Raw genomic sequence first — 21,427 nt, 5'->3', positions numbered from 1 at the left:
GCTTCTCTTCTAATAAAAACACGTGCACTGATGTAAGAGAATTTTGGATCAACGCTAACCCATTTAGCAACACTAGTGCCCTGTGGCTGGCTCTTCAGGTGTCATCATTGACAGTGCTTGAACTTTGAGGGAATCTATTATTTGCATAATGAAACTGCTGCAGAGATATTAGCTGCATGAAATACTTCAAGTTTGCCACAGTTTAGATACAGGATGGGCACACAGCAGCCCCCTTTGTGACAGAAATCTCATGAGCACAGACCTGTATAAGTGTCAGTTGTCCTAGTACATATGGGAACACTATTCCTACTATCTTGTAGCACTGAGCATCATTTGCCTGGAGACTGTACTAAAGTGTTCCCACTACAAGATTGAGCTCAGAAAAAGTGAGAAATTACAGCACTGGCTGGCTGGTGAGAAGAAACAGGTTGCAAACAGTGCCATTAAGCCAGGCATACTATGTTTCACATTCAAGGCTTTCCAGCTGAAATGGTTTGTGTTTGCAGTCTTTTGTAGAAGAAGCTTTGAGATGCTGGGCAAGAGCTGACTCTCTTCTGTTGAGATATACAACAGAAGAGAGCAAGGGAGATTCTGACTATATAAGGAACAAAAAAAAAAATCCCCAGTAGTGGTTCAGCACTGGAACAGATGCCCAAAGAAGCTGAGGAATCTCCATTGCCTTGACAAACTTCCTGAAGAACTCTTCTCCCTCGCTGGTTGTTCAGCTAAGAAACGAGGATTCTTGAAAATACTGGTGATGATTTTATTAATCTCTCCTATTGGGATCTTGAACATAATTAAATTTTGGTAATCTAGATACCACAGTGATGGTGCCAAAGTAAACGATCATAATAGCATTGGTGAATGACGTAAGCAGATAACCTGGAGACTTCCATCTCCAGTCTCTTGGAGCTTGGTACTAAAGCAAAGGCAATATATAACTGGTCTTTTCTGACTGCTTGGCATCTTCACTGTTTTATAGGGTTGAATCATTAAAAGACATTTGGTTCCTCAGGAACTGTCATGCTTTTCAGATGCTTTATGATTTTTCAGGACTTCCAAGGAGTTGGAGATCATTCCACTAGCCAAGGAAGTATATGCCCAAAATGGTGTAGAATCCTTGATGAAAGGGTTAACATAAGAAGAATTGACAGCCGGTGCATGGGTGGCAAGTTCTATGTAGCTGGAAGAGAGAGAGGGTGAGAACGGGTATTTAATTAAGTTTATTGATGGATCCTGTCCAGGGAAGGTGTATGACTTTGCAGTTGGATTTGGAGGAGAATGGGGGATAGTGTATACAATACTGTAGCAAAGAGAGGTGGTAGTCTGTCTGAAAGTGATTTTGGAAGAAGTAACAAGCTGAGAAGGCCATGGAAAGGTGCTTGTGTAGACAAGAGAAGAGGATCATTTAAAAGCCGGCATGGTTTGAGGTTTCTGTTTTAAGTAGTTTGATGTAGGGAAGAAACAGTAGGAGAACTGAAGAATGAAAGATGAGTGTCTTTGGGTGTAGTCAAATTCTGCACACATCAAGTACTGGGAGGAAGGGCAGGGCAGTGGTTAGTAATTTAGGGGCTTGGTACTCTTTAATTCAGAGAGGCTAGTACTTCCCTCCTACTCTACCTTAAATGCTTCCATAATGTTCTCCTCTATCCTTCATTGTGGAGTAAGCATTTTTCATTGAGGTGTGGAAGAGGCAGAATCAAAAAAATTACAGATTTACCTTTTTTAACTGCTAAATCAAACCCAACTTTTTCATTTAGCCACAGTTTATTTCAGGGAAAAATAATTTTCCAGTCTAATCTAGACAAAGGCCTCACGAAGAGCAGTGCAACATTGCTGAGATACAGGGTCTGCCATGGTCAGCTGAACAGATGTTGTAAGAGAGATGTGCAGGTAGGGGGGGAAGGGGAACAGTTGGTTTCCTTGGAGCCTGAAATGATTTTGTGTTTGCTTCTTGGTAGCAGGGTTTTCTTAGTTCTATCTGTTTTGCAGTAGCAAACTGATTTCCTCCTTACATATTACCTAGTTAAGTTCAAGACTTTGGCCTGAGATCTAGCAGCCAGAGTGTATTTGGGTTCTGTTTCCTGCTCTGCCACTCGTTCGGTGACGTTGAGAAGGTCTGAACTGTGGGCTGCTTTCAAACCTTCAGTAATGAATGCAGCCCTGCTGACTGAAATGAAAGTTTTCTTCAGTTTATTTGACCTCTGTTCTGCATTTATTTGCCTTCAAAATGAATGTTTAAAAGTCCCCATCTCTCAGGAGTTGGCTGGCCTTAAAAATAGGCTTTTAGATGTTACAATGTTATGGATTGACTGGCAAGACAAATGCTGAGTATTATGTCTCCATGTAGAGTAGTCATGCAGGCCTGATTCTGGTGTACCAAGTCTTGGTTTTGGTGTCTCAGGCAGCAGTCTTCAGCCCTGTTCCTGGAGAACACTTCTATGTTCTTGGATAGTTCTTTCTATAAAGAAGGGTTTTCTGATCATTCAGCCTGGATTTTTCTCATTTTTACAGTTTCATCCAGTGGTGTTTTTCTTCTGTGGTGTATACGTGCTTCATAAACTAATATGCAGTAGCTGTATTATATCCATTATACTATTTTAATCTTCATTTTTTCTCAGTTATACTTTACTGATTTTATTTTTCTCTTTCCTCATCAAAGTTTTTGCTTCTTCCTGAGGTCCCTTTAGTTTACTTACATTTTAGTGATGCCCAGGGTGCCTGTATTTCATCTGTGTTTGGTATATAGGTTCTCATTAAGGGCAATGTAAGAACTATTCCATCCTGTCCAGTAATTTCTCCATCTCTTTAGTAAAGCACATCAAATTGCACTCCATTGCCTTTTATCATACTCCCCAGGCTGCTTTTCTCTCTGCTACACTGAACTTGCTCAAATCCCCCATTGCTAGGTTTTCAGATTATTGCAGTGAGGCTGCCCCTTTTAATTCCAACTCTTCTCTCCCCTATTTCAGCCAAGTTATTGAGCCATTTCTCTATATTGCCTCAGACATTTTTCTTTCTCTGTAGCTATGCTTCGCTGTCTCACTGAAGACACTGAAGTGTTTTCAATGCTCTGTGCAAAGAGCACCTAAAGAAACAAAACATACTGGCTTTTTGCATGTAACCTACATATTACCATGATATTTATCCCATGGGCTGAGTATTGGGCAAATGGAGCCAGAAATACCTTGCTTAGCAAAATTATTGTGCTGGATTGATCTAATGCAGTGCTACATGCCGCTCCCCGACTGTGAAATAAGTCTTTATATCAGGTTCTTAATGGTGGTGGTGGAGTTTTGTTTGGTTTTGCTTGGATTTTTTCCCATTTAAGATAATAAATTTGGACTTGTGTGCTTTTCCTGGCTGTAACCTGGCAGGCTCCCTATTTGACCTTAAATATCACAATGTTTAGTTCTTCACCTACAACATATTAATGGGAAAAATACTGTCCATCTTCAATAGTGTTGTACAGTCATATGCTTAAAGGGACAAATGAAATGCAAATCTGAAATGCTTGCTGACACAAGTGTGTCAGCAGTGTAGATTTGTGTTGTCAAAAATGGTGAAAACTCTCCTGTCATAGCCACTGCCCTGCAAAGTCCTTAAAAGGCAAAGTGTAAATTATAAGAGACAGAATTTGGAAAGCATACAGGGGTAATGGAATGGACATCGTCCAAGAGACATTGTCATAGATGCAAAGGGTGAGGCTTTAAGTAAGAATACAGCCTATATTGTAGGACAGATTAACATTGATCTGGGAACACCACTCTTAGTGATGTCATGAATGTCTCAAAATCTGTGTGTACTGTCAGTGTACAAAACAACTGGGACTGAAATGTTGAGGTGGGAGGTGTGGGTATATGGTAAATACTGGGTCTGTGATACTCTTTTTCACCTGTATCTTGAAAATAGTAAATGATGGAGTGGATGTGTAGAAACTGCCAGTTCTTTATTATTGTGACCTGATTTCTGTTTCTACCTTCTGTTTTTTCTTAACCAGTATTCCTGTGTGAAGGCCTCTGTGCTTTGATTGGAAAGATATTAAAATACCCCAAGAAATCTTTGGCCATTTCAAGGTAGTGGTGTGTGGCTTTTTGGAGATGGTGCTATCTACAGAGAATCTTCATGGATTCTAATGCTGGCATCAGTGCAAGAAGAGTGGCGGGAATGGGTTGGCTCTGGATGGTCTGCTTCTTTCATCTAGTCACCTCGCTAGAAGGTAAGAACAGATTTTATATAATTCAACAACTTAAGTTTCTCTAGAGAAAAAAAAGGTGTGCTCTCTGGTATGCTTATCCTAGTCCAGATAAGCATTGAGCACGTGTCTTTCTTTGATGGTTGATCACTATCTCATGAGATGTAAAAAGATATTAGTATTGTTTCTAGTGGGACAGGCAAACCTTCTTATGAAGGACCATTAATGAATATTTCTACTAGCTATCTTGGAAGTGACAGTCTGAAAGAATAATTTTTTTGCCCCAGGAATAAGCTCTTTGTTTATGCTTTGCATGTATTTGACTCTTGTGTTCCTGTTCTTGCACCATGTTTGTTTTATGAAACATGGTTTCATAAAACATGGTTTTATGATGTGTATGTCGTTCTACAAGGCAGCATCCACTGGGCTGAAATCAGAAATTTTTGTCTCTGTCATCTGAACAACTTGCCTCATGTAATAGATATGGAGAAAATATTTTGCTTTAACAAGAAGAGGCAGTTCGTGTTCAGCCAGCAGAGGAGAGGAGGGAGAGATCAGTGAAGACAGCACAGAGCAAAGGTGGACAGGAGAAAGGAGAGGCCAAGAAAATGGGAGAAGAAAGAACAGATGGTAGGAGGGAGGGTGATGGGAACAGGAGATGAGATGAGATAAGAACTATGGGAGAGAGTTAGAGAGGGGCAGAGGTATTGTAAACAATCCTCTTGTTTGTTCCAAGAAATATCCTTGCAGCTACATTTGCTCAATGAACTGTACTGCTTTGTGATGAATGTTCATCTCTTGCATATGTGAAAGCCTCTGCAAAAGGATGGGAGGGAGAGAGGGAATCAGAGGGAGACAAGGAAGGAAAAACCTAGAATAAGGGAAAGGAGAATAGTGTGAGATCTAAGAAAAAGAGGATGGAGATTGCAAAGAAAAAACTACTGTTTTTTTCTTGCTAATAAAGAGGAAAGCTTGTTAAAGCATTCCTTCTCTTACTAGGAGGGGAATGGAATGGGAGGAAGTTCAGGGAGGAAATAACTGATGTAAAATTATAACACAAATTCTTAAATGTCTGCAACTCTATTAATTGCTGGTTTAAAAATGATTTTACAAAGTAATGTTATTCCTTAGTGTAACTGATAGAGGAACTGAGATGGAAAAGGGACAGAAAATGTCCATTCTCTGCAAATCTGAAGTAACTCAGTGATGCCTATAGGATTTGACATTTTTGGATTTCAGTGATTGGAATTTAGAAAACACTGTGTGATACAGCTTCACAGATCACATGGTTGAATTGCCTGGATTAAAATAGGACAGTAAAATTCTGCCTATGGAGATGAAGCAGTAAAGGTGTCCATGAGCTGAATTTCAACTCTCAATTCAGTCAGGGGTGTCAGCACCTTGCATTATGACTGTACTACATGGTCCTAGGATTGCACTCCAAAGGTAATTTGCATCTCAGAAGTAAGTATTTTTGTTGTGGCAAAAGGCAGAGAAGAATTATGCATTAGGAGAAGGGAAGTCTGGTGATAACTATGTAGAATGCTTTGCTTTACTACAGAGTTATCCATCAGGAAGAAAAAAGGCCCATGGCCATTTTGTTGACTCATTATTGTATATAGCAGAAACTTGAACTTCAGTTTTCAGATTTAAGTTGAAAAATATAGGGAACATCCACTTTGGTCCTTAGTTTTTGTAAGGTTTCTTAGAAGGTTTAGATGGTGTCTAAAATACGTCTCACCTCTAACTGAAGAGGACTGACTGAGTGGGAAAATCAATTAAGGTAATCTTTCTTCCAAGTGTTTCTCAGGCATTTGAGTTAGATTTAAACAGGCTCAATGTAAATTGCTTTTTGTCTCAAACTAAGCTTTGAAATTTTCTAAAAGGGGAAAACCAATTTTGATAAAACCTTAATGTAAGTTGTTAAGAAAAGAAGGAGAAGCTGTAGGGAGGGGAAGAAAAATAACCAAAGTATTCAAACCACCTTTCTAGGCATTATGAAAAGAGCAAATACTTTTTATGCAGAATGCTTTTCAGATATAAGGAAAGCAGCACCCTTTTACAGGACCTAATGGGACCTTAAACCCCTTCATGAATCAGAAGTAAAGAAGTTCTTGTAAGCAACTGAAGATGTTTTTGTTGTTATTGTTGTTGTTTTTAATGCATAAAAATGAATCATTAGGCTGAACTTACTTGATACAAATCTAGTATTTGGACACACTGATTTCACTGGGAATGAGCATGTCGATCAAAAATTTTCCAGGCATGATTTTTAGACTAGAAAAAAAACTGAACGGGAAACATGACGGAAAACTGTTTTGCAAACAGAAGATATTTGTAAACTTACTATTTTAGCTTTATAAAAGGAAACAAGATTGCACAAAAGTTTTCATTAAGATTGAATTTCCCACGATTATGGCTCTGCACATTTTTGAGGTTTTAGTTTGGGGACCATTATTTTTGTGCTACATGCTGGCTGAAAAAATAGATTTTTTCCTTTTTTTCAAAAATATGTAAAGAAATACACAGAAATTTTATTTCTGTGAGTATCTATACATGTATGTAATTATTGTCTACAATTTATCATTTAACATTTTTGTAGGTTAACCCTTCTGATTGTAAAAGTTGGTGAAGCACAGAATTTAAGAATGCCTGATGGGCTATAGTAAAAATAGCTGAGAGCAAGTGATAACTTGCTAATGAAATAGCTCTTACAAGAGCACAGAGTTAAATTTTCTGTGGAATATTGGTTTTGCTTTGACTGAGTTATAAATGTTTACAGCTGTAAACACAAGTTCATTTTGCAGAACTCATTAAATATGTTCCAAAGGAATGATGTGTTCTGCATGTGAGTGACTGCATTTATTTTACAACAAACTCTCCAGCCTGCAGAATGGCTGGACAACCTTTCTAAATATCTTCTGGAAATTCAAGGTTGTATTCAAGAAGTACTGATTGCTCAAATTGGCTTGTTTTTGAAGTGAAGGAAAACTATGCTTTCCTCAAAGGTAATCTTCAGAGTAAAAAATACCATTGCCTTTTGTTTTATTATATACAAAGAAAAGTTTAAATGGATGTTATTTTACTTCGCGGGGGGGGGGGGGGGGGGGGAAGTAAAATTAACTTTTTACTTCGTTTGCTTGTGATTCACACAGGTTATTAAAATCCCAGCAAAGATTTCCCATTATGTTCTTTCCTGACACTTTGCCACATGCCTGGAAAGCCCAGGGCAGAGGAATCTCCTGTTGTAGACATTCAGAAGGTGAATAGGACTGCTGGATGTACAGCTTGTTTGTAAGGGGAGGGGTGTCTGGGTTATCCCATTGGTCAGGCTTAGCAGCTCCACTTGATTTGTTTTCTCCCGTAATAGATTCCCAGGTGTGTACCATGGCCCTGTGTTGAAACTGTTCACAAGCTGCAGGCTACCTCTTGCTGCTTGGAGGCCAGTAGGACAGTAGAGGCTATTCATGCTGCAGCTAAGACTGTTTATATTCAAAGCTAATTAAAGCTTCAAAGAAAAGAACTGTACTCTTGTAATATACAGTATCTGGGACTTCAATTTATGCTTCAGTGAAACCAGACCCAAGATCACTTTTTAATGTTTATGAAAAAAAAAAGCAGGAAAACATAGATAAACTTTAAAAATCACACTGTCATATGAAGTAGCCGGTTTGATGGCAGTGGCAGTTGGGTAAGTTCTAGACTCAACAGTGGGTGTTTGCAGAATGAATCTGTTAAACTCTGGAAGAATGCATATTATATCAAATTACTAGGAAGGTTGTAGGTAATAATTTAATTTGATTGCATATGCAAAGTTGAAACTAAGCATTTAAAGTCCTTTTTTTAATTTCCTGATATCTGCATTTCCTGACATCAGCAGAGGAATTAGTGCAACATGCTAATCCTGACAGTTTCCCTAGAGCTTTAACAAAAGGATAGGGCAGGTAAAGGGAAAACTACACAGTCATTCATAAAGCTTAAAATCTGTGCTACCTTGCAAATAGTTGTGTATTTCCATATCTTAGACCATTTGGCTGTTACCTTTCACAGATGGTGCATAACTCCTGACTGGGGTCTGAGAATTCCTCCATGTGGATCACAACCTTGATGTTCTGATAGTATCAGCATTTTGCTCTGACATAGCAAGTAGTCAGAAAATATTATACTTCATGGAAGTCACTAAATACATATCTCATTGGCTTCAAATAGCTTCTTCTATTAATTGCCAATACAGAAGTAATACAGGAACATTCACGGCAGGAATGACTTCACAATATAGATTTATCCAAAAAAAAAGGTCAAACTCATTTGTCTCATATAGGTTGGTTTTGTATATATTCTTTTATATTAGGAGGCATATTTTATAACTCTGTAGCTTGTTTTTTCGTGTTAAGTCATAGCTGAACTGTAAAAAAGACAGACTTTGTTAAAAAACAACAGCAATCTTTGTATTGAGTAGTAAGTGGGAATTTTTGGCTATTTTTGTTTGGTTTTTTACTTGTTTCATCAACTCATTCTTGAAAAATAAGTACTTGTTGCAGTTGCATATGTCACTAGCCATTGATATATTATTTACTTCACTACAATAGCTGTTTAGTTTTGGAAGAAGTTCTAGTATATTTAAGGTTTCCCAAAGGTTTCACTGTATTGTGTCTCCAAGTGATAGCCCCCATATATAAATATATTTGTTCAGTTGCATGATAGAAGGCTCCTCTCCCCACACTCAAAGGAGCACAGAGGAACAATGACAGGCAGGGGAACCCAAATAACCTAACGGAGAAATAAGCACCCTGACCCAGCTTCTCCCAGGGCTATCACAGGAGTGTGATCAGCCCACTGAGAGGGAATGAAACTCGTTAAGATAAATCAATGGAAGTGCTCTCTGGAACACCTTGTAGATTGAGGGGGATTACTGCCAACAGGTGTATGGGATTTATTATGGGATGAAGGGAAGATCATTTGGGGCTTCTGCAAAACTTACCGTGGGTTGTTCAGAAGAGGAACTATAGGTGGGGAAAGGGAGAGATCAAGTGGTTTTGAGGAGGATCAGGTGTGAGAAAATAGAGATAAGGGGCCAATCATGTGTAAACAGGCTGTTGGTCAGTACGCGTGCAGACCTGCACCTGATCACCGCAGTCTATCCTATCTTCTTATTAAATTCAATTTTTCACTAGTTACCTGGGTGAGGGGGCTTTTATTTTGTGTGTGTGGACATTTAAATGCCAGCAAATGGATTTGAACCAAAGATCATAGGGGCCCATGTGTCAGTGCTGCCAGTACCTGAAGAGCCTGGGGTGGATGAAAATCAAATCCCAGGAACCCAAGTTGGACCATGGGTCATAGGATCTGTGCATCTGTGGTACCAGCAACTGGAGTGAGTGAATTCATATGAGTGTGTCTGTGATCTCTAGCAAATACCAAGCCAGACTATCTGATTAGTAGAGTAAGTGATTTGGGAAGCCAGGGAGACACCATAGAGTCTGGGGGTGAATGAGATGCCTGTTTTTATGTGTGTGTCCCTGTGACCGAGACAGCTGGAGGAGCTATCTTCTGAGGGGCTCAAGAGGTCCAGGCCAATTATTGGGGAGACCATAAGTTCTGGGGGTTCTTTGAGAGTCCTGTCTGTATACTGTGTATCTCTGCAACCGGAGACAAGATGATCCAAAGGCCAGCTGCTGCGTAGACTGATGTCTAAGGCCAGTTACTAGAGGAGTCTGTAGTGTGTGTGCCTCTCCATGTGTTTGTATGTGTAAGTGGGGTTCTGTGGAGTGGGGCAGCACTACAGCAACTGGCGGTGAGCCTTGGGGGCTCACATGTTCAAGTGCCAGCAACCTAAGAGAATGAGAATCCAGGACAAGTTACTGGGTGGACTGCATGCCTAAAACCAGTTAGCAGAGGGTCCATAGTGTGCCTGTGTCTGTGTGTGAAGGGATGTAAAAGTGAGTGAAGGGATGTAAAAGTGAGTGGGGGTGTCTGAATACTAGGCATAGGACTGGGGCTGCAAGCTTCAGGTGCTTATATGTACAGGTGCCAGCAAATGGGGAGACGACAGATCCAGAGGTCAGCTACTGGAGACTGAATGTTTAAGGACAGTTATTGCAGGGATCCATATTGTGTATAAATACGTATGTATTTCCCACTAACAGACCTTCATCCTGACCAGCCAGAAAGGGGAGCAGGATGAGGCCGTTGGTGGTGCTTTCTCTGTTTGCATGACTGGTGAGTGTTTCTGTATGTGTTGATCTTCGTGGCTGGCCATTTGTATATGTGCCGTGTGTGTTTGTGTGTGTGCCTATTGGGAATGCCCACTCAACCTTGTTATTGATTGGACGTGGGGACATGGAGGTGCAGCAGCCTTGCTTATGTGAGGCTGCTGGATTTGGCAACCCCTAACAATAGTTTTGCACAAGCCCAGAGAACACTTTCTCTTTCCAGCCCTCTCTAAGAGAGCATTCACGGTCTTCCTACTTGTTCGTGTTCAAGGCATGATCATACAAGGCAGAATAAGTCCAGTAATATTTAAGTTCTTTTCAAGAAGTCTGTTAAGCCAGAGAGCTTTGCTGCTTGGGGCATGGTGCTGCATAGCAAAGCAAACTCTCTGATTGTTACCTTCTACCCTAGTGCCCTTTGCCTTATCTACCAATGTACATGTACATTTGGTTATATTCAGAATTAAACTGGATAAGGCCTTGAGCAACCTACTGTAATTTAGCCTGGTCTTGAGAGGGGTGTTGATCAAGATGACCTCTATACCTCCCTTCCAGCTTGATTCATTTTGTGATTCTATGGTCTGGTCATTCTTAGCACCAGCTTCTCATCCCACAGGTAAAGGGATTCTTTCACTGCCTTCTCAGGATCAGTTTTCTTCTCAGTGGCTATAGTTTGCCTAGACTTGTGTTGTAGAATTCCCTTGTGCACCACTCTGCTATTAAGACACTGAGGACAAGTGTTCTTCAATCCAGAAAGCTGTTAGGCGATCTCTGTCTTCATGAAGGTTGTCAGAGGGTCAGTCATCCTTGGGTGAATTGTCATCCTCCCTTGCATCAGGGGAACATTTTTGCCTGTAATACAAGCACTAAAGTGTCTTGCTTGAAAGTATAGGCTAACCAAAATCTGAAAATCATTAACGTGCCTATTCTGAGCAGCCTGATCTGTAATAATAATCTGTAATAACTTCCAACCTCTGCCCAGTTGGTCTTGATGTTGAAATTATAGTATAGTGCAGCCCAAGAGATTGGTTTGTGGCATAAGTATTGACTGGTACTAGCATAAGTCTTAGGGATTTTTTTTCACCCTTTCTGGCCTGCAAGAACAGAGGACACTGAACTGAGAGTGTAGTTAATTCTGAATTTTGTTTTAGGAAGAGTGTAATGAATCCATTTGACTCTGCTATAAAAGATGATGGGTTCTTTTAGTTTAGGGAAGAGAAATAGAGGAGAATCTCTCATCAGCTGTTTTTCTCTTCTTTGAACTAAAGTAAGAGTCTTAATAAGAAATTGGAATCTCAGTCTTCAAAAATAAGATTAAAGCAGGAGTCAAAGAAGAATTGTCTTTCATGTGTTTAAAAGCCTCCAGATTGCTCAGATGCCTTGATTATTCCTCATTTTTAACCCAAAGTGAAATATTTTGTTGATACTCTGAGGTCACCTGAGTAAGTGTGGTCTCTAGAAGCATTATGGACTGTTCTGGGCCCGTATCTGATCTGATCTTGCACGACCCTTGATTTTGAGCAAGATAGAAAGCTATTTTTCTTCCAGGTTGGTTGGTAAATTCAGCCAAGCAGATCATTGCTATCTGCGCTGAAGAGCAGCAGAATACTAATGTGGCCCAATACACTGAGGGAATGCTGCATCAGTACTAATAAAGTGGCAGAGTAAAGGCTTATACCTATACACTGTTACGTAGTCATTCATACTGTTAAATTATTAGCACAGGTTAATACCCACATTATCATGGGTTTGGCCCATGCCAACTAACCTGCTCCTAAACAGTGCCTAGGCATAAGTCAGAGGTTAGGATGAGAGATGGTTCGGATGCAACCATGCACTTCTGTGGTGTTGGAGTTTTTAGCCACGTGAACGTGAACCATACTCCTCAGAGAGCAGTCTAACAGCCTGTTAGATTTATAAGTGTACATGCAGCTAGTGTGACTGAGGATCTGATTCAAGGCATAGAGGCAGTAGGAAAGGGAGAAAAAGAAGAAAGTTAACGAGGGACTTTTGACCATAGGTCACCAAGTGAGATTTATGCACACAACATTCTTGTGTACTTTTCTTATTTTCCTAATGCTTCCTGACTTAAAATACTCACTGTGACAGGGACAGTTCTGTCTGCTTTAGGCTGCCTGTATCTGTTCACCTGTGAAATATTCATGTGCTTGATGAAGATTACCTTGCTCACTGATGAGAAACTGTCTGGAGAATATGCTTCCTCCTCGTTGTGGCAGAGCCCAGGCTGCTGAGCAAGACTTCTCTATTTTCTCTCTTCTTCTTTCCTTTCTCACTTTTTATCTGGCTTTCCATGCCCTGATTAACTTTTCTCTATTTTATTTTCTCCTAGAGTTTCCACGGGCTAGTTGCATTATACTTTGATAAATGGGAGACTCAGACCCAATTAGAAAAAAAGTTCTTTCTTTGCGGAAAATTACCTTGTATATTATTCCAGCATATCAAAGCCATGTTTGGGAACCCTCTTACAAAGTACTGACATGACAGAGTGAAACCCCTGTGCCAGACTATGCAATTGAGACAGTAATGTGCATGGGGGAATGCCAAATCCCTCTGCTGCCAGGACAGCCTAAGGGAAGACTAAGCCTCAAGGAGGCATAGGCCTTTCACAGATGTTTTGCCAGTCAGAGGAGCCATCTGAGCTGAGCTATCCTTGAGTTCTGAGCTGCTCAGCATTTCCTGAGGTCTGTTAGGGAATTTTAGTGGGATTGTGCTTCAGCTGTAACCAGTAGCTCTTTCCAGTTCCAGCAAGCCAGAACAGATATTTTGCACTGCTTTTGAAGCAAGGAACTGCATCAGCTCCTCAGGAAGGTATAAGACATATATGATTTCATGTAGGAATGTAGGGAACATCAGTTTGGGGACATCAGTGAAGCCTGAGGTCTGGATAAACTTGCTTCCTTGATCGGGTCTGCTTTAGGACAAGTCTGGTCTTTCCTTTCTGCTGATTAATGTGGAGTGAATCCCCAGGAGTACTGATAGGGATAGTGAAGTCAGCAGTCTATAATTTGGAAATATGAACTACTGAGGATCTCCTATGTAAAACATGGGACAATCATATCGTTAAACCTTTGCAAGGGGAATAGTGAATCCTGTTTGTAAATAAACTGGATGTTGCTGTTGGGTTTTGGCTTTTTCTGTTTGTTTTTTGGGTTCTTTTTTAAACAAAGCAACAAGATAGAAAAATGAAAATTAAAATAAGCAAACAAAAGAGATTGACTTTCCAGAATTTAAGAAAAAGCGGTTGATTTGTACAGTATGAATCAATACATGTAAATACCTATTTGACAGAGTCTTTTTCTTCCCCTATGTCCTCACTCTAAATGTACACGGAAAAATGGACATGCTTGCATACCAGTAACTTCCAGGGTGGTCTCAGACCTTAACATTCACTTCTGGAGAATACTCTGTATATAACTTGCACTGTGGCAATCTCTACTGTATTTCTTCGTACCTGAACAGAGAATAACATCCTCAAGAGCAGTGAAGTCTAGTACCTGTCTCCAATGGTAGATTCAGTAACAGTGGAGATGCAGACTAGTTGTGGGAATAAACTAGGCCTGTGAAGTTCTGCATGTACTCTACTCCTGAGCAGTATAATGCAAGAGACTATTTAATACTGATTTTCTGATAAAACTTGAATTCGTACATAGGCTAATGCCCAGCTCCAGTACAAAGTGAATCCATTACAGGATCAAATGGGTCATCATCCTAAACTCCCACAGAAATTTGTTCCAGACCTGGAAATAAAAGTGTCTTGGCCTTGTGTCCACATTTACACCTGCAAATAAAATGGGAAACCATGGTCCTGAGGAGACTGGCATGCATTCATGTAACTTATGTCTCTGTCCCACCCTTTCCTTTCAAAAAAAAAGGGTGGCTGCATCTGTACTGCTTATTATGATAACTCTGCTCCATGCTGTCAGTGTGTTTACATTTTGCCTGGGAAAGTTTTTGTCTGGCCAGAATATTGCCAAGCAACTTGCTAACCATGAGTTAGCGTGATTATGTGCCCAGTGCCTCTGCCCCTGCTTAATTTACTACTATGGACGTAGCCTATCATATTCAATCTCAAAACATGAATGTATATTCTGGGTGTGTGGAAGCCCTCTACAAGACATGTTTTTGGGGTTTTTTTTTTTCAGAGGCAATCTTGTGAGGGACAGATGAGATTTTAGCCTGACTTGGAAAAGCACAAGATACTTTTTTTTTTAACTTGTTTTATTAAAATATAAACAGAAATACTTCTGGATACAACTGGAGAGACCTCAGAGATTGGCTGGACCACCCACCCTTCTGATGGGGTAAGCATTTCCCTTGTCCTCTTCTTGACCACACCTCTGCTGGGGAGGCATGCATGCATCTGATGAAGAAAGGGAAACTGGATCCAATGAGATTTGTTTTATGGATTTTCTACATATGAACAATTTGCACACGGTATTTTGTGCAAAGCCAGACTGTTAAGAGAGGAGGATACTGGGTGGAATACTATTGCTACCCCCTTACCCTCTTCCTTCCACCCTACTTCAGAAGTACTCATGAGGTGTCCATCCATCTCTCCACATGAATAGAATAGAATAGAATAGGAATAGAATATTTCAGACAGAAAGGACCTACAATGATCATCTAGTACAACTGCCTGATTATTTCACAGCTGACCAAAAGTTAAAGCATGTTAAGGGCATTGTCCAAATGTCTCTTCAACACTGACAGACGTGGGCGATCGACCACCTCTCTAGGAAGCGTGTTCCAGTGTTTGACTGCCCTCTTGGTAATGTTTTCTAATGTCAAGTCTGAAGCTCCCCTGATGCAGCTTTGAACCATTCCCACACATCCTATCACTGGATGCCGGGGAGAAGAGATTAGCACTTCCCTGTCCACATCCCCTCCTCAGGAAGCTGCAGAGAGCAATAACGTCGCCCTCAGCCTCCTTTTCTCCAAACTAGACAAGCCCAGAGTCTGTAGCCGCTCCCCATAGGACATTTTTTCCAGCCCTTCACCAGCTTTGTTGCCCTCCTCTGGATGCGTTCAGGGACCTTCACATCCTTCTGAAATTGTGAGGCCCAGAACTGCACCCAGCACTCAAGGTGAGGCCACACCAACGCTGAGTCACCTCTTTGACCAGCTGGTTTTGCTGTGTTTGACGCACCCCAGGATGCAGTTTGCCCTCTTGGCTGCCAGGGCACACTGCTGACATTGAGCACCGCCAGATCCCTTGATTGAGCCTGCTGCGGACCAGCACCCCCAGATCCCTTTCTGCAGGGCTACTCTCCAGCGATTCCTCTCCCAGTTTATACTTGTGCCTGGTGTTACTCCGTCATAGATGCAAAATCCAGCATTTTGACATGTTAAAATTTATGCCATTGATGATTGCCCAATGTTCCAGTCTATCTAGATCCCTCTGCAAGGCCCCTCGTCCCTCAAGAGAGTCAAACCACTTCCCAGTTTGGTATCATCAGCGAACTTGCTAACAGTGCATTCAACTCCTGCATCCAGATCACTGATAAAAATATTAAACAGAACTGGCCCTAGAATTGATCCCTGAGGAACAGCGCTGGTAACTGATCACCAGCCAGATGTAGCCCTATTCACCACAACCCTTTGAGCACTGCTGTCCAGCCAGTTCTTCACCCAGTGCACCATGTACCTGATCATCCCACAGCTGGACAATTTGTCCGGAAGGGTGTTGTGAGGGACAGTATCAATGACCTTACTAAAATCCAGAAAAATCTACATCCGCCGCCTTCCCTTCATCCACTAGGCAGGTGACCTTATCATAGAAGGATATCAAATTAGTCAGACAGGACTTTCCCTTTGTGAACCCCTGTGCCTGATGATTGCATTGTTCTTTAAATGCCTTTCAGTATTACCCAGTATAAGTTTCTCCATAATTTTTCCAGGAAGTGAGGTTAGACTAACGGGCCTGTAGTTCCCTGGGCCTTCCTTCATGCCCTTTTCATAGATTGGAGTAACACTGGCTAACTTCCTCAGACTCCCAAGACCTTTGGTAGGTGATTGAGAGGGGTCCTGACATAACATCCACTAGCTCCTCCAGTACTCTGGGATGAATCCCATCAGGCCCCATGGACTTGTGAACATTCAGCTGATACAGCTGGTCCCTGTTTTCAGTGTCCACAAATAGAAAATCACTGTTCCTGCATTCGTCCTCCAACTCAGGACTGGGCAGACCAAGGTCTACCTCTGTTAGTAAAGACAGAGGCAAAAAAAAGCATTGAATGCCTCTGCTTTTTCTTTATTCCTATAAGTCAGGGACCGTATTGAAGAAGTATTGGTCAGATGTTTTCTTTAGGCCTCCTCTTGCTGTTAATGTACTTAAAAAAGCCTTTCTTGTTATCTGTCACAACACTGTCCAGTTTCAACTCTAATTGAGTTTGGCCTTTCATGTCTCCTCCCTGCATGTGTGAACCACAGCTCTGTAATCTTCCTGCAAAGCCTGACCAGAGATCATACAATTTCTTTTTCCTCTTGAGCTTTGCGAGGAGTTTCCTGTTCAGCCAAGATGGTCTTCTGCCCAACTTGGTTGACTTCCAATGTGCTGGAATTGCCTGCTCCTGTGCTTCTGAAAGGAGGTTCTTAAAAACTGATGGGCACTCATGGACTCCTAAGCCCTCAAAAGCAGATTCCCAGGGCACACTGCTAAGTTGCTCCCTGAATAGCTTAAAGTTTGCTCTCTTGAAATCCAGGGTAGAAACTCTGCTTTCTTTTTTTCTCATTACACCGAAAACTTTAAACTCAACCATTTCGTGATCACTGTGACCAAGACAGCCACCTGCCATCACATCTCCCACAAGTCCTTTTCTATTCACAAAACAGTCTTAGGAGGACGTCTTTCCTACTTGTCTCACTGATGACTTGTGACAAGAAGCTTTCTTCCCCAAACCAAGTATTTCCCAGACTTGCTCATCACAGTATGGTATTCCCAGTTGATATCTGGGAAGTTCAGATCTCCCATAAGGACAAGAGCTACTGATCCAGATATTTCCTGCAATTGCCTATAGAATAACTCATCAGTGCTAACATCCTGGCTGGGCTATCAGTAGTAGACACTACAACAACTCTGTTGTTTTTCATCCCCCTAATCCTCACCCAGGGCCTCCCAACCACATCATTGCTAACTGTGAGGGCTGTACAATCAAACCTCTCTCTTATGTCCAGTGCAGCTCCTCTACCTCCCCTGCCCTGTCTGTCCCTTCTGAACAGCCTGTAGTCCTACATCCCAGCACTCCCAACTGTGGGACTCATTCCACCAAGTGTCACTAATACCAATGACATCATAGCTCTGGGAACTGACCAACGCTTCCAACTCATCCTGTTTTTTTCTCATGCTGCATGTGTTGATGTACAAGCATTTCAGATATGCTCCTGAGCCCTCCATGCTCCCAGGAGCAGCATAAATCTTCCCACTAGCATTGCCATCCTCAGGCAATGCCATGCTAACCCTTGGCTTACCTTCAGCTCTCCTGTTGGTATTCCCTTACTCCATCAATTTTAGATTAAAGCCCTCTCAATCAGTCCCTCCAGTTTACAAGCAAAGATGTCTTTCCGCCATCAGGACCCATGGATCCTGTCAGGCCCCAGTATACTTTGTGCCTCAAAGACACTTCCATGATTATAAAACCAGAAGTTTTGGTGGAGGCACCAGTGCTGAAGCCAGGTATTGATATCTCAGGACTGCCTCTTTCTTCCAAAGTGCCTCCCCATTACTGGGAGGATTGAAGAAAACGGTACCTGTTTTTTTGGTCAACCTTAGGCTTTTTGTTGCAAAAAAACCTTTGTTAGTTTGCTTTTTGTTAGTACCCACATGAAAGAACAGGAGTGGGTAATAGTCTGAAGGCTGTACTAAACTCTTCCATCATCTGGCGACATCCCTAATCCGGGCCTCAGGGAGGCAGAAGACTTCCCTGAAAAGATGGTCCAGTCTCCAGATGGGTGCTTTTATTTTGCACAGGAAGGAGTCAGCAGTGTCCATAACTTGCTTTTGTTTCTCCTCAACACTGGTCTTAATGTAGGTCTTGTTACATGGAGATGGTCGATCTGACCTTGTCAAGAGTGCTTGCGCAGGTTCCTTCTCTTCTATCTCATTATATGCTTCCTCTGTCATACCCAAGGCCTCGTACCTATTCTGTAAAGCTGGATGAGAGGGTAAGGAGGGGATTCTCTTACAGCTTTGTGCAGTAACCTGCTTCCACCCCTCCCTATCCCTCCCTTGTGCCTTCCTCCTGGCACAAAACAGATACGGGACCTGCCCGTGCAGTGGCTATTCTGAATTGTATTGTGTGCATCGGAGATGGCAGAGCACAGCTCCAACTGGGATAAAGGGACTTGCTTTAATGTTTTCTCCAAAAAACAGTGTCTTTTTTCTCTGTCTCATTTGTTTGTGTTGTGTGTCTTGTCTCTGGAGATGAGAGATGGGGAAATAAGAGGGAAGTGTGACTCTCTGATTTTAAGATTCTTTATGCCATGTGAGAGGTTTGCATGAATTATGTGTTCTGTCACAACAGTTCTTTCCTGCAAGCTTTAACAGCTCTTCTTTACACAGTCATCCTTCATCCTGTCCAGAGTGCTGTGCTGCTCATGTCAAGTCTTGTCATAGACATGGCAAGGAGAAGGGAGGGGAAGAAGAAGGCCTGTCCCATATTCTTGGTGCAGTTGAACACTGAATCCATATTTTTTTTACTATTTCTTCTTCCTTTTCTTTCCCATGTATCCATTATAGTGGGATGAGGTAAGTGTCCTGGATGACAAGAAGCGCCTGATCCGAACCTTTGAAGTCTGTAACGTGGCTGAACCAGGTCAGAATAACTGGTTGCGTACTCACTTCATAGAGCGACATGGAGCCCACCGCGTCCATGTCCGCGTCCGTTTCTCAGTGAGAGATTGTTCCAGCATGCGCGCTGTGGCTTCTTCTTGCAAGGAGACTTTCACACTCTACTACCACCAGTCAGAAGCTGATACAGCCTCTCAGGAACTGCCGGAGTGGCGTGAGGGCCCCTGGACCAAAGTGGATACTATTGCAGCTGATGAAAGCTTTTCCCAGGTGGACAGCACTGGGAAGGTGGTAAAGATGAATGTTAAAGTACGTAGCTTTGGGCCACTCACCAAGCATGGCTTCTACCTGGCCTTCCAGGACTCAGGAGCCTGCATGTCCCTGGTGGCAGTCCAAGTCTACTTCTACAAGTGCCCAGCTGTGGTTAAAGGATTTGCCTCTTTCCCGGAAACTTTTGCTGGAGGGGAGAGGACCTCACTGGTGGAGTCACCAGGTAAATGTGTACCAAATGCTGAAGAGACAAGCATGACTGGGTCTCCAGGTGTTCGCTTGCACTGCAATGGAGAAGGGGAGTGGATGGTGGCCATTGGACGATGCACCTGCAAGGCTGGCTACCAGCCCGTTGATGAGGAACGAGCCTGCCAAGGTGAGAAACCCTTTTTCCCCACCCCTTAGGCAGCCACTTCTTTGTTGGTTCTCTGTATTAGTAGTATTTGGCATTTGCCAAAAGTTCACAGAGCTAGGAGATTAAATCACTTCTCACAGAGAATATTTACTAGCGGCCTCTTCTGACACTTAGCACTCCAGACTGGGGTTGGAATGACCATTTCTTGGTGCTAAGAACATGGCTGGAAATTCCATTCAGGATTTAGTTCAAGCTGCTATCAGAGACAGCCTATTAGGCTACATATACAAAATTAGGAAGAGTTGTAACTAGCCATTTAGTAGTTCCACTTCTTTACCAAGAGGCAACAGCATTAGAGGCGAAGTGCCACATGGAGCAGAGCTGAGCCCAGACTTAGTACACTCTACTGTCCTAACTAGTTTGGGCCCTTTTGCTAGTGCTATTGGAACCAGTGATTAAAAAAAAGAAAGTGGAAATGACAGCAGCTTGGACAGAGAACATGCAGCAGGGATCTAGGAGCCTGGCTTAGTAAGAGAAAACAGTCATAATAGTATTATCATTACCTCGAATGTGCTCTCTGCCCTGGGGCCCATGGTATTTTCTGTGAAATGCTGGTAGGAGGAAGTAGAATATATCACCTAGTAATGGTATTGGAACAATCTGGCCAGGCCTGAACACCCAGTCTAATGTCATGACTGTCTTCCTATGTCAAGCTTAAGACAGCCCATTAGATCAAACTGCTTATGTTGGTTATATAATTCTGCGTATAATGTTATTCTGGTGCTTCCTTGGTTTTAATATTCATCTACTCAAGATATCCTAGCATTGTAAAATGTTGCTGCACCACACTTAGTACTCTAAAAAATAAATGTAATGTGGAACCCAGTTTTGGCTGCAGACACAATTTTAAAGTTGTATTGTAATTTATTCAAATAAGAGTTTGACTGGGACACTGGACAGGCTGGAGCGATGGGCTGAGGCCAACTGGAGGAGTTTCACTAAGGCCAAATGCCGGGTTCTGCACTTGGGCCACAACAACCCCCAGCAGCGCTACAGGCTTGGGGAGGAGTGGCTGGAGAGCTGCCAGTCAGTGAGGGACGTGGGGGTGTTGACTGACAGCCGGTTGAACAGGAGCCAGCAGTGTGCCCAGGTGGCCAAGAAGGCCAATGGCATCCTGGCTTATATCAGAAATAGCGTGGCCAGCAGGGACAGGGAAGGGATCTTACCCCTATACTCGGCACTGGTGAGGCCGCACCTCGATTACTGTGTTCAGTTTTGGGCCCCTCACTACAAAAAGGCCATTGAATGACTCGAGTGTGTCCAGAGAAGGGCAATGAAGCTGGTGAAGGGTCTGGAGCACAGGTCTGATGGGGAGCGGCTGAGGGAACTGGGGTTGTTCAGTCTGGAGAAGAGGAGGCTGAGGGGGGACCTCATCGCCCTCTACAACTACCTGAAAGGAGGGTGCAGAGAGGGGGGATGAGTCTCTTGAACCAAGGAACAAGTTACAGGACAAGAGAGAATGGCCTCAAGTTGTGCCAGGGAAGGTTTAGACTGGATATTAGGAAGTATTTCTTACCAGAAGGGGTTGTGAG

The 21,427-nt window shown here is 42.3% G+C and overlaps 1 protein-coding gene across 2 annotated transcripts in view; it reads left to right on the top strand.

Annotated features, from left to right (window-relative positions):
• Positions 1 to 21,427, top strand: part of LOC141917668 (ephrin type-B receptor 5) — an 84,867-nt gene that overhangs the window by 13,576 nt on the left and 49,864 nt on the right. For both annotated transcript variants that reach the window (XM_074811058.1, XM_074811049.1), the window contains 3 exons: positions 4,001 to 4,219; positions 14,662 to 14,726; positions 19,160 to 19,856. In XM_074811058.1, the coding sequence (XP_074667159.1) occupies positions 4,126 to 4,219; positions 14,662 to 14,726; positions 19,160 to 19,856 (856 nt within the window). In that variant the 5' untranslated portion in view covers positions 4,001 to 4,125. The remainder of the gene's footprint in view (positions 1 to 4,000; positions 4,220 to 14,661; positions 14,727 to 19,159; positions 19,857 to 21,427) is intronic.

This window comes from Strix aluco, chromosome 2, assembly GCF_031877795.1.
Source record: "Strix aluco isolate bStrAlu1 chromosome 2, bStrAlu1.hap1, whole genome shotgun sequence".
NCBI classification, from domain to species: domain Eukaryota; kingdom Metazoa; phylum Chordata; class Aves; order Strigiformes; family Strigidae; genus Strix; species Strix aluco.
This window is presented reverse-complemented; position numbering and strand designations above follow the sequence as displayed.